Source organism: Camelus dromedarius, chromosome 29 (assembly GCF_036321535.1).
Source record: "Camelus dromedarius isolate mCamDro1 chromosome 29, mCamDro1.pat, whole genome shotgun sequence".
Classification (NCBI taxonomy): Eukaryota; Metazoa; Chordata; class Mammalia; order Artiodactyla; family Camelidae; genus Camelus; species Camelus dromedarius.
In genome coordinates this window covers 20,215,415-20,227,429 of record NC_087464.1, presented here as the reverse complement: position 1 = coordinate 20,227,429, position 12,015 = coordinate 20,215,415, and the positions used below count along the sequence as shown (strand labels likewise).

General features: G+C 44.6%; 1 protein-coding gene across 3 annotated transcripts in view; it reads right to left on the bottom strand.

The window, feature by feature from the left end:
* Positions 1-219: 219 nt before the first annotated feature.
* The window catches only part of MTHFS (methenyltetrahydrofolate synthetase), a 39,333-nt gene continuing 27,537 nt past the window's right edge, over positions 220-12,015 (bottom strand). For all 3 annotated transcript variants that reach the window (XM_031440714.2, XM_031440715.2, XM_031440716.2), the window contains exon 3: positions 220-4,092. In XM_031440714.2, coding sequence (XP_031296574.1) covers positions 3,860-4,092 — 233 coding nt within the window. In that variant the 3' untranslated portion in view covers positions 220-3,859. The remainder of the gene's footprint in view (positions 4,093-12,015) is intronic.

Sequence of the window (12,015 nt, the reverse complement as noted above, 5' to 3'; positions counted from 1 at the left end):
AAAAAAAATTGTTAAGCTTTTAGATGAATTTTGCACATATTTTTGTACACAAAGTGTTCCAAACTTTCCGGTTTTTCTATGATTATAAATGGCCACCAGTAAATTGCTTCCTAAGCAAATACCTGCCCCCACCCAAATACATCTAATTTGAATCTTTAGGGTGAAAGTCATGTTTCATCAATGAGACAGAAGGGAAACACCTTTTAAAAAGAGACATGATACAGAGAAGGCGTACTGAAGATATTTATTTGGAAATATTTTCATCATTATATGATTATGTTGCCCGAAACTATGCATGGCACCTATAAACACTGTCATGTGTAAACAACTGAAAAACTTGGAAGCAGAATTTTTCTAACTAGGTTTAAAATCTTTCAAGGAATTTCAATAAGTTTTGAACCCATTTGCTAACAAATGCGTAGTAGCATCTTCTGATTAATATGCAAGAATGATCCACATCAATAAAACGGATATTTACCAATCTGATTTCAATTTAAAAAAAAAACTTTGCAAAACTGATAGATAGCACTGAAAATTTCAGTAAGTACAGTACTGCTTCCACAAGGATCTGCTTATTGCTGAAGGGTCTCTTTTTCAGCTATAAAAGCCCTTGAAACCAAATACTGAAATAAACTGAAATTAGAACCAGACTTCTGAATTATCCAAAAAGACTTAAAATAAGGTTTTAAAAAACAGTAAATTTCCAAAAAGTTTCCATCATGTTGCTCTCCTTTTCCAAAATTAGGTACCTTATATTATAAATTATACATAATGTATGTTTCACTAATCTCATCTTTTTCTTTTATGTGTATGTTTCCTAATGTGCATAGGATATTATTTTTAAAAAGAAGTTTGCCACTAATTTTTAAGCATATAAATAAACACATTTTGGGGGCAGGGGCTCGCAGGGATTAGAGATCTCCCTTAAAGAGCAGGAGGCCTAAGAGCATCAGGAGGAAAGGTGACCACAAAGATGCAAAAAAGAAAAGCACTAACAAGGCCCAAGAGCACAGATGATGTGACACACACATACGGGCTGGTCGTGGAGGGCAATGCAACTGCAGTAATAGGAAATGTGTTCCAGAATAATCCAACCCTGGGACAACGCTGAAAGGACAGAGTCTCAGCAGCAAATAGCAGACAACATAAAAACCGGCAAATGCACCACAGACAGGCAACAAGCACACTGGTTTATTCCTTCATCAAGAATTTATTGGCTATTTATTTTGCACTAAGGATGGTGGTAGGTAGTGGTGTAAGCCAGAAAATCTGCCTTTGGGGAGAATTTCAATGATCTCTAAAAGAAAAAGAAAAAAAAAATCTGAGGCCAGGAACGAATAAGCTGCTGTATCAAGCCAGCCATGCCTAGACATCTTTACCAGTCTCTTACTTAGTAGGACTCTGTGATTAGTGTACTGTTCTTACTGGTACCAGTTAGATAAGCTAAGGCAATACAGGTTACTTTCTGGTTAAATTAAGCACAGTTCTATAGAACAGGCAGCAATCACAGACTTACATATATTTCCATTACTCAATACTAACAATTGTTTTGCTCAGATCAAGTTGCTATTTCTCTTCTGCCTAGACTGTCCCCTGGCCTGAGACCTTCATCATTCCGGGTTCATGCTGGCTCTCCTTCTTGGTTCAAGGCCTTGTCCTCAGCCTCTAACTGTGCCCTGATCCGTTACAATGTCATCATCACCTGCATTGTCAGGGTTCTCTCCCCTTTCCCATACCCTCTGCACAGTGACCACTGCCCATTGCTAGACACTAGGGAACGGTCCTCTTTCCCGGTGAGAGACCCTGCAGCCTTCTGACTTTCCTGAGTCTCAGCACCGTGGGTCTTCTGGCCAGCTGATTCTATGTTCTGTCTGCACCTGAGGAGCTAGGAAGTGGTTTTTAAATGCTCTCCTTTCATAGAATAACAACAGAGACTGAGTTCTCAGTGCTAAAGTTTCCAACCTGCAGCAGTTCAGGAATTTTGTTTAACCATTTCAGACCAACAGTCATGTCAGCTTCATTAACATTCACGCTAACTTTATTAAGAATGAAGTGACCCTTATGATTTCTAACCAGTACAGTAATGTGATTTTACAGCTTGCAGATATTGTTTCCCTCCCATCGCTCAATGTATATACTATACCGTGAAAGTTCAATTTTAGCCCCATCTACTTTTTTTAAGTGTTTTTACTTTTGTGCATAAAACATCAAATCATATGCTATTATCCAAAGAATATGTATCCATGTTTCAAATGAAACATATATGAATGTATTCAACTAACTCATTCAAAAAAGTTCTCAAACACCCACTATAGGTCTAGGTGTCGAGCGAGTGTGAGAATATAAAGATTACCCCTGCTCTCTGGAGCTCACAGTCTGATGAAGGGGTAGACACGACAACTAGTAATCGACGTGTAGGACGACGTGATACGGAGGACGATGGCCAGGGCCATCTATAAACAAGTGAAGGAACACTAACTCTGCCTGGGAACAGAGGAAGACTTCACAGAAGAGGTGACACCGGAGCTGAGTCTTGGAGGATAAACAGGAGTTTTCCAGGTGAATAAAAGAGGAAAGGGCACTACAGCCAGAGAAAAAGCACACTTACAAGGCACGAAGGGCAGAAGCAGCCCGTAGGGCCCAGGGAGCCAGAGGAATGTCTGCGTACATGGTACAGTGGGAGAACATGGGGAGAGCAGAGGCTAGAAAAAGACAGGTAGGAGACCTTGCTTAAGGGGCTCAGTACCCCAGCAGAAGGCCTGTGGTAGTCCCCCAGCAGGCGCTGCACAGACACTGAAAGACTCCAATCAGGGGTACCTCGTGATCAGGTTCATGTTTTTTAAGATCACTTTGACTGCAGTTTGAGAAATAAATCGAACAGGACCAGGCTGAAGGCAAGCGAAGCCAGGGATGAGGCTCTTGCCCAGTTTAGCTTAGAAATGCTGAGAGGCTGGACAAAAGGAACAACAGGACGAGGAGAGGAGAGAACAGATGTGCGAGGCATTTCGGAAGCAGAATCAACGGGACCTGGTGACAGGCAGGGTGTGGGGTGCGGGTGAGAGAGCAGCATCCAGGCGGACTCCTGGGTCTCCAACTGTAACCAGATCTTCCCCTCACAAAATTACCGTTCCCTAGCTGTGATGCCATCTGCCAGCTTTCAGCCCAAATTTCATTTCCAAAGCAGACACCACCGATAAACAGAAATAATTTCTAAATTACAGGATATCAGATCTTAAACTCATACGTGGCTGGCACACAGAACAGCAGAGATGGGAAGAAATCAGCTGAATTAAAATATTTAAATCATAAAAGGTTTTAGCCCATTAACCATCAAAAACTACAAAGTGTCAGACATAAAGTTCCAGGTTGAGTAAATGAAGCCACGATGAAACAGTTTAATATTCTTGGGGAACTCTGTACACAAAGCAAACACCAATGAATGTTTAATAACTGCTGAGTCTCCATGTGCCTGCCAGACTGACCGGGCCCATGACGGCTTAGTGAAAGTGTCCCCTCCCAGCGAGTTTACTTTCCTCTCACACTCTGAGTTGGAGCACAGTTCCTCATGAATATTTAACGTAAACTGCAAAGCAGGAAGAGCAACCTGTGACATTAATACAGGAAATCAAGCTGAAAATCATATGGTGATAGCCCCCATTTTAATCAATGTTCTATTACTCACACTGCTGTTGACTTTTAAAAATTGTTTCACAGTAGGTATCTTATAATTACATCAAGAACAACACGGCCCGTATTCACATTCGTGTGCAATTTCCACTCATTTCTCACAAGAGAAAATACATGTATTCTGCTTTTCTCTGGTGCAAAACATTGATTATTTGGCTGCCGTCATCAGGACTTAAGGTGCTGAGGAGTCTTCGTAAAGGACTTCATCTACTTTCACGTCATTTTCATCCACTGGGACCTGGGGACAAATCTGTTCTCTGAAAGCCAAGGCCAGGGTGTAGGGCTTCCCATCCTGGGACTGCAGACAGCGCTTCAGGTAGGTGTCGTAGTAGCCCTTGCCCCGCCCCAAACGGTTGCCATGGTTGTCAAACCCAAGACCCGGCATGAAGATGAGATCAAGTCCCCCTGTGAAGAGGAACAAATTCACCAGGGTTAGTGGTTTCTGAAAGAGCCCGATCACTTGCAGATCTGGCTTTTGTTTTTTAATGGCATCTATTTTTCCTCTGATTTCTAAAGAAATACATGATCACTCTAGAAAATCCTAAAAGCATAGAGCCAAACGAAGAAAGAAAAATTACCCAGCAACTAGTTAAGTCCATTATCCATCCTTCCCACAGTTCTTTAATGCATATATGCACAAAGATGCCAGATGCCCAGCCCCGGTTCACAGAGCATCTCCGGGTAGGGCCTAAGAATTCCTTTTGTTTCTTTCTTTTTTTAAGTATACAGATGATCCTACACACGTCAAGTTTGGGATTCAGTGTCCCAGGATAATGACAACTGGAGGGGTGGGAGAGGGTCAGAAAGAAGCCAGAAAGGACGGAGCTATTCTGAGTCAGTGAGCAGGAAGAGGACCAGCTGTTAAGAGGACTCAGCTTACTCTCTTCATTTCCCCTCTTACTGGGGAGGGAAGGCCAGGTTGTCAAGCTTCCCTGGATTCACACGACAGCAAGCTCAGACCTATTCAGGGGCATTCCAAAGCCACAAGATCAGGCCCCATAATTGATCCTCTGGCTGGAACTCTCCCAGGGAGCACAGGGATCAGAACTGGCCACAGCATCATCAGGATAGAGCAGGCTGCTTGGGCTCAAGGTGGAAGGCAGGCTCACAGGAGCGATAAAAACCTGACTACAGTGAAAGATGTGAAGGCAATAAAGGTCACGAGGATCTCCAGGGAGTTTCTGAGGCCCAGGGAATGGTCCCCAGCCCCTGGCAAGCAGCATGACACACCTGCACTCCTCAAGAGCCACATCACATATCCAAACCAGTGGGCTGCCCTGTAGCCTTCTGTACTGAGCCTTGGACTCCTAAGGGCTGTCCTGGGGGCTTCTGGGTGATCTACAGCTTAACATGGACTAACTACTCGTGCAGCATTGCTGGCAAGGACATACCAGGGTTGGAAGCCATGAATTCTCTGGAACAAGGTGTTCAGAGAGAGACATTCAGACTGCCAGCTAGGCTGGCGCCCCGCTATCAACAGCTGTTCTGACTACCTGCAGTACCATGAGGTGAACTCAGCTTCTCTCCAGCTCCCAGAATACACCTGTCAACCCCTGCCTGCCAAAATCTAGCAGAGCACATCTCAGATTACAGTCATGACCTTCTCGTGGGAACCTGCTTGTCTATTCCAACCCCAACTTGCCAAAAGGTCCTGGCCATAGACCTTCATCTTTCCTCTGTCCTTGCCCTGCTCATCTCTCTCTCTTGGGAATGATGGTGGCTTAATCTTACTTTGCTGTTTCCTCCAAGTCCTCTTACTGCTGCCAGAGCACTCTCAGGCTTAAAGTTCTGCTCTGGTGCTATACCTAGGACGGACACACACACACACACACACACACACACACACACACACACACACACACACACACACTTTTCCTAGGCTTCTTGCCTCTTCACAGTGCAGCAAAGGTGCTTCATAAAGTCCTCTGGGGGATACACAGATACGCCCCTGGCCTTCCGGAGATGGAGTTTAGTTAACATAAAATATGTACACACACTGTAACATCCATTCCAATGCAAGGCAGCAGTGTCTGCCAGCTGCCCAAAAAGCAATAGAGACAAGAGTCCTACAGACCTCAGCAGAGAGCCAAATGACGGGTGGTCAGGGAAGGGTCCATGGGGAACTCTGACTTGACCCAGGTTTTTAAGGATGGGTCAGAGTTGGGTCTGGGTATATTTCAGATACCAAGGGAAGGGTGTCAGGAGCAGAGTGATGAGGAGGTAACAGGGCAGAAGGATCAGGCTGAGGAGTAGCAGAAGACATGTGGAGTTCGTCAGGTAAGGGTATGGAGATTTGGGAGTTAAAAGCAAAGAGACCCCTACAATCCAATGACAAATAAACTAATTACTCAATTAAAAATGGATGAAAGACTTGAACAGAAATTTCTCCAAAGAAGACCAAAAAGTGACCAACAGGCATATAGGGAAAGATGTTCAATATCATTATCATCAGAGAAATGCAACTCAGCACCTCAATGAGCTATCACCTCACACCTGTCAAAATGACCACTATTTAAAAGAAAAAAAACGTAAAATAATAAATGTTAGTGAGGATGTGGAGTAGCTGAAACCTTTGTGCACGGTTGCTGGGGATATAAACAGGGATAGCTGCCATGGAAAACAGTATGAAGGCTCCTTAAAAAAATTAAAAATAGATCTACCATAAGATCTAGCAATCCTGCTTCTGAATATTTACCCAAAAGAATCGAAGTCAAGGCCTCAAAGAGATACTTGTACAGCCACGTTCACAGCAGCATTATTCACAATAGCCAAGAGGTGTTAACAACCTAAATGTCCATCAACAAATGAATGGATAAACAAAATGCAGTGCACACAATGAAATATTATTCAACCACAAAAAAGAAGGAACATCAGTCATACACTACAATGCAGAAGAACCTTGAGGACATTAGGTTGAGCAAAATAAGCCAGCGGCAGAAGGACAAATACTGCATGAGTCCACTTACAGGAGGTATCTAAAGAGCCAAACTCATAGGAGCAGGAATTTGAGTGGTGGCTGCCAGGGGTTGGGGGAAGGAGGAAATGGAGAGTTGCTGTTCAATGTGCACGAGATTCAGTCCCGCAAGATGAAAAAGTTCTAGAGATCTGCTGTGTAACACTGTGCTTATAGTTAACACTACTGTACCATATACTTAAAATTTTGTTAAGAGGGTAGATGTCATGTTATGTGTCATTTACCATAATAAAAAAAAAGGCAAAGATACCAAAAGGAAAGCTGGGAAAATAGTCAGGGTTTCCACCAGAGTCAATACACAAGAAAGAGAAGGTAGAATTTCAGAGCAGCCACCTGTGGGCAGTTGGCAGAAGAGAATAAAGGAAGGAAACAGAAAGGTACAAAAATAATGTTCTCAAATCCCTCAAGTTAGCATTAATCTTGCTCACTCTGTTCTTGTTCCTCTCTGCACTTGATGATTATAACTCTCACTGAAGTCCACCTTGCACTACAGCTATTTGTACATGTCTCTGTCTGCCCTACCAGAGAGAAAATCTCCTTGAGGACCATAATTTTTTCCAAGTCATTCTCCATGCTTGAATTCTAATAGAATTCTCGGCCAAAGGAACCCTGAAAGACGAGTGTATTATCCACAGAATGGATCAATCCTAGCACGACATCCCCTACTTTAGTAACTCCAAGGCATATGAGTTTGAGTTACCATGTTATGGGACTAGAAAATGAACAAAGTGTTACTTTGTACGGCTGCTTGTTCAAAGTGAGCTCCACAACTGTTGAGCAAGAAAGAGAACGGCTCTGGGATTCTCAGGTGATGAAAGGCTCTGAAATAATCCTTCACAGGCAGGGGTCTAGACATCCTATTTGGGGTGTTGCTGTTGGCCCCCCTACCCACAGGATTGGTACTGCTGCTCCCTGCAACCCTAGAGTCCTCTGCTGCCTCTGGCTTCAGTTCTTTAGAATCCACTTTCTTCCTGGTCTTCTGCGGTTTGGTGAATCCAAGTGTCTTCCTGAAACACGTAGTATAATTCCTTGCTTGACGTCATCCATTTGTTGCCATCATTGAAGCTCTTGCTATGCCTTTCCATCATCTCTGCATGCATACTCTCTTCCCCCACGCACACACACCTGGGCTCTTCACACGTTCATGACATTGTGCTGGATGCTTCCTCTCCCCAAAGGTGAAGGAGCCACGGGGCTTGGAAATTGCATACAGGCTCAGCAAGTTCCCTTTGCACATGATGATCCCACGGGGACCATCCCCACTCAGAGGTAGACCTCAGACCCACCCTAACACAATGCAAGAACACAACTCAGTAGAGGGAACCAGCAAAAAACCCTTAGTCCATGCACACGTTCTTTAGAAGCCTCTAGCATGGCTCTGTTTTTCAAATCACCAAAGGCTCATTAAGAGAGGACACTGACATTAGTACCACAGGCAAGAAGAGCTGACCTGCTTTTGTTTAATCCTGTGCACACTTGCTTCACAGGCTCCCGCTAGCACAGAGTGTGACCAGCACAAAGAACCCAGCTGCATCAGGACTGCAACCCGGTGTTCAGGCATGTTCTCTGGGAATGGCAAGACTGCTCTGCAGTCGTGGCGTGGCGGGTATGCTTCTCCAGGCTTCACTGGCTTCGTGATGTGAACATGCACTCCCAAACTGCAGGGCTAACCTCTGGAAAACTCACCAACAGCTTCTGTCTTTCCCACCTGGTGCTGCTCCGAAACACCAGTGCCCTCTGGAGGCAGTCCAGCAGCGAGGTTAGCGGCACGGGCCCTGAGGCTGCTTCTTCACTGTTGGCCATGGGCAACCTAATACCCATTCAGTAAAACAGAGCTAAAAACCATGCCCGCTTCACAAGGCTGGTCGTGAAAATTAAATTAGGTAAGGACTGTGAACGCCTGAGCACAGTGCTCAGATTACACCTTATACATTATATTTGCTTTGACAGCTTTTCTTTTCTTACTTTAGAAATGTTAGGTAGCACGAAAGGCGGTAAAGCTTCTTCAGGGCTTCAAGGGATCTTTAATCAGAGCCTTCACAGCCTTACCTCAGAACTGGCTCTTACATGTTCTCTCAGCTCTGGAGTTTGACGGAAAACCAGGGGAGAGTCAGGTTATAAAATAAAGGTTAGCAAACTTTTCCCGCAAAGAGCCAGAAAGTAAATAATTCAGGTATTTAGAGGTCACGGGGTCTCAGTTACAAATGACCTCTGCCATGCGGCGGGACAGCAGCCACAGACAACACACAAACTGGGTGTGGCTCTGTGCCAATAAAGCTTTACTCACAAAGACAGGCGGTGGGCCAGACTCGGCCCGTGGGCTGCAGTGGGCCGACCCGTGTCACAGAATGTAAGGAAAGCGTTTCAGGAAGAAGGGAGCGGAAACAGCGTCAAAAATTGGCAGACAGGACAAGTAAGATAAGGGCAGGAAAGTATCATTAGATTCAGCAATGAGGGAATTACCAGGGTAAGGATAATCTAAGTGGGGAGATGGGGACAGATGCTGAGCTGCAGAATCTTTATCAATCAAAAAAAAAGGAAAGGAACTAGGCCCTGAAAGGAAACGAAAAGAGCAAATTCTACAAATGCTTTTATATATTCTGGAGTCTATGCTAGGCACTGAGAATTCAGTTCACCTTCACAAAAATTCTTTTTAACTGTGGCCAAGGAGGTGGCTGCTGGGCCACAGACACCTCTTAGGATGCTCTGAACTCAGACTCCCGGTGCTGGGTTTTTCAGAAGAGTATAATCAGTCTGGCCTGTAGACTACGCCCGCCCCAGCACTGCGGAGAAGGCTGAGAAGAAGGAGCGTTAGAGCCCAGGGGTGATACGGGCTTTCTGGCGCCGGTGTCAGCATGCATTGCTCACAGACTTCTATTTCTTATCCCTTCCACTTCTTTCTAACTCAGGTTTTATGGCCCTGTCTCCACAAACTCCTCCTCAGGAGCTTCATGACTCAGTGCCTCCTTCTCCGGTCACCCCTCTGCACTATTCCACTTGTCATTCTGAATGTGCCATTTCTCCTGGAGGTCCAACTAGTCATCCCACCTTCGGGCACTGCTGGTCCCAATCCATCCTGAAATGCAGCCTTCATCATGACTCCCTTCAGCCCCCTAAACCTGTAATCAGTAACAGTCTCTTAAAGAGAACATCCAAATCTCTTAGCTGGGTGTGCAGGACCCACTACACCCTCATCGCAATCACCTCTCCAGTATGAACTCCCATTACACTGGGGCAATCCTAGTTAAACAGATGGATCCATTTTCCCACAGACCCACCCCATGACTTCCTGCCTTTGCTCCTGCAATGCTATTCTCCATGCCTGAAAGGCCCTTCTAATCTTTTTATTAATTTGTCTATTCCTGATATTCATAACAAACCTCGGTTACCTCCCTCCCTGCCCACGCAGTTTGCCGTGGCCGGTCCGTAGCCTACAGTGCATCAAGTACGAGGGATCCTTTCCCCTACCTCTGGGGGCAGAGCTTTTGGTCTTTTCCCACAGAGATGTTGAGTTCAGCTCTATTTACTATGAAAGGAAGAATGAGGGTAAGAGATTAAATGAGACGACTCTTGACCATATTTATCTTAGTTTCCTGACTATATCCAAGTAGCTACCCGTTCAGACCATCCTATGCGACATCTCTTACCCAGAGTCCAGCTTCTAGAAGAGAAGAAAGCACAGAAGCTAATATTTGTTAAGTGTCTACAATGTGTCAACAAGCACTGTTCTACACCCCCAAGGACAGAAGGATGAATTAAATCAGCTGGTCAGTACATCTACCTGGTGAGGCAGGAAGGGAAGGATTATTATCCCCTGAAATTTCACAGAGGAAGAAACATACGCAGTGCTCAAAGAGGTCAAATTCCTCCTTAAAGACAATCTGCTCATAAGAGATGAAGCCGAGGGCTTACTGCCCAGGTAGATAATGATTCAACAGCACATACTGCTCCCACTGCTGAAAGGGACAGTGGGACTGGGCAAAGGGATGGGAGAAACATGACAAGGGCAAGTACCTTAGAGGCAGTGGAGCAGGGAGCTGAGTGTGCAGGCTTTGAGATAGGCTGCCTGGGTCTGAAACCCAGCACCACCACTTATTAGCTATGAAACATCAGTCAAGATTGCCTTCACGTAAAGTCTAAAATGGGTAAGCATTTTATGATGTAGAGAGTCCTAAGCTATTAATGCCAAATGTCAACTTAATCAATTGCTGCATGCATACTCCTTAGGCCATGTGGCTGATTACCGAGACACAGGCACTTCTAATTAAACATACTTCTCAAACACGAAGAAGCTGAAATCCTAAAATAAAATACAGAACCAATAATTCAAAGGAGATTTTATGGTAGAACTCTCAAAAATCAATACCATATATTCATTATGGTTGCCTCAGAAAGCACAGATTGAAGCACAACTCCCTTGAATCACTTTTCATCACTCTTCATAGTAAATCAGTACAGAGCACACAAGGTAGTAAACAAAGCCATTTATGTGATTGTACTCATAAAATATATTCAACTTCTGATTATATACAAAAACTAGGTTTTCAAAAAATGTATTTCCCTGCAAATCCATAATGCTCTTAAAGAGTATTCAACTAAATCACCTAACAGAGATGGCTGTTTTTTAAAATTACATTGTAAATGCACCTTCACTCTTTCTGCAATGCTTGGTCACAACGTCTTCTGGCCATTTGGGAACCCCCATGTAGAATCAGACAGCCCTTCCCTTTGCAAAGGATCCTTGGAAAAGAATCTGTTTACAAACTAAGGAAAATGGAGTCGCTCTTTTACAATCCATTTCAGCACTTAAAAGCCATGTGCCAGACACTGTACTAAATGTACTGCACAGACAGGACCTCATTTAATCTCCCCAACAGCCCTATGAGGTAAATATTATTATGTCCTTTTTTCAAATGGGAAAACCAAGGCTCAGAGAGATAATTTGCCCAAAGTCATACAGTTAGTAAATGTAAGAGCTCTTCCAAAGTGTGGAAGCTCTTTGGTTCTTAACTGGAGAAGTAAAGTAGACAAGGAATGTTCTACTCCCCTGCCTTGCTGGGGGGAATTAGTTAAACCGGACACATTTTATCAGTCAGCTCAGGGTCACAGTGAGGTACACTCAAACTGGCAGAGTGAGAGCAGTTCGCTAACGGAAGGATCCACAGTAGGCAGGGCTGAGACACAGCAGTAGAGGGGCTAAAGAGCACTGACCCTCCCCCACCCCCGCCCCCGCCCCCGCCCCCAAAGGTGCAAGAGGTGCAGGTGGGGAGGGCAGAGTTACAGGCTTACAGGCACCGAAAGAGCTGCGATCAGAAGGGCTGCCTGGCAGGAGAGTGGCTCTTGGTAGATGAGGC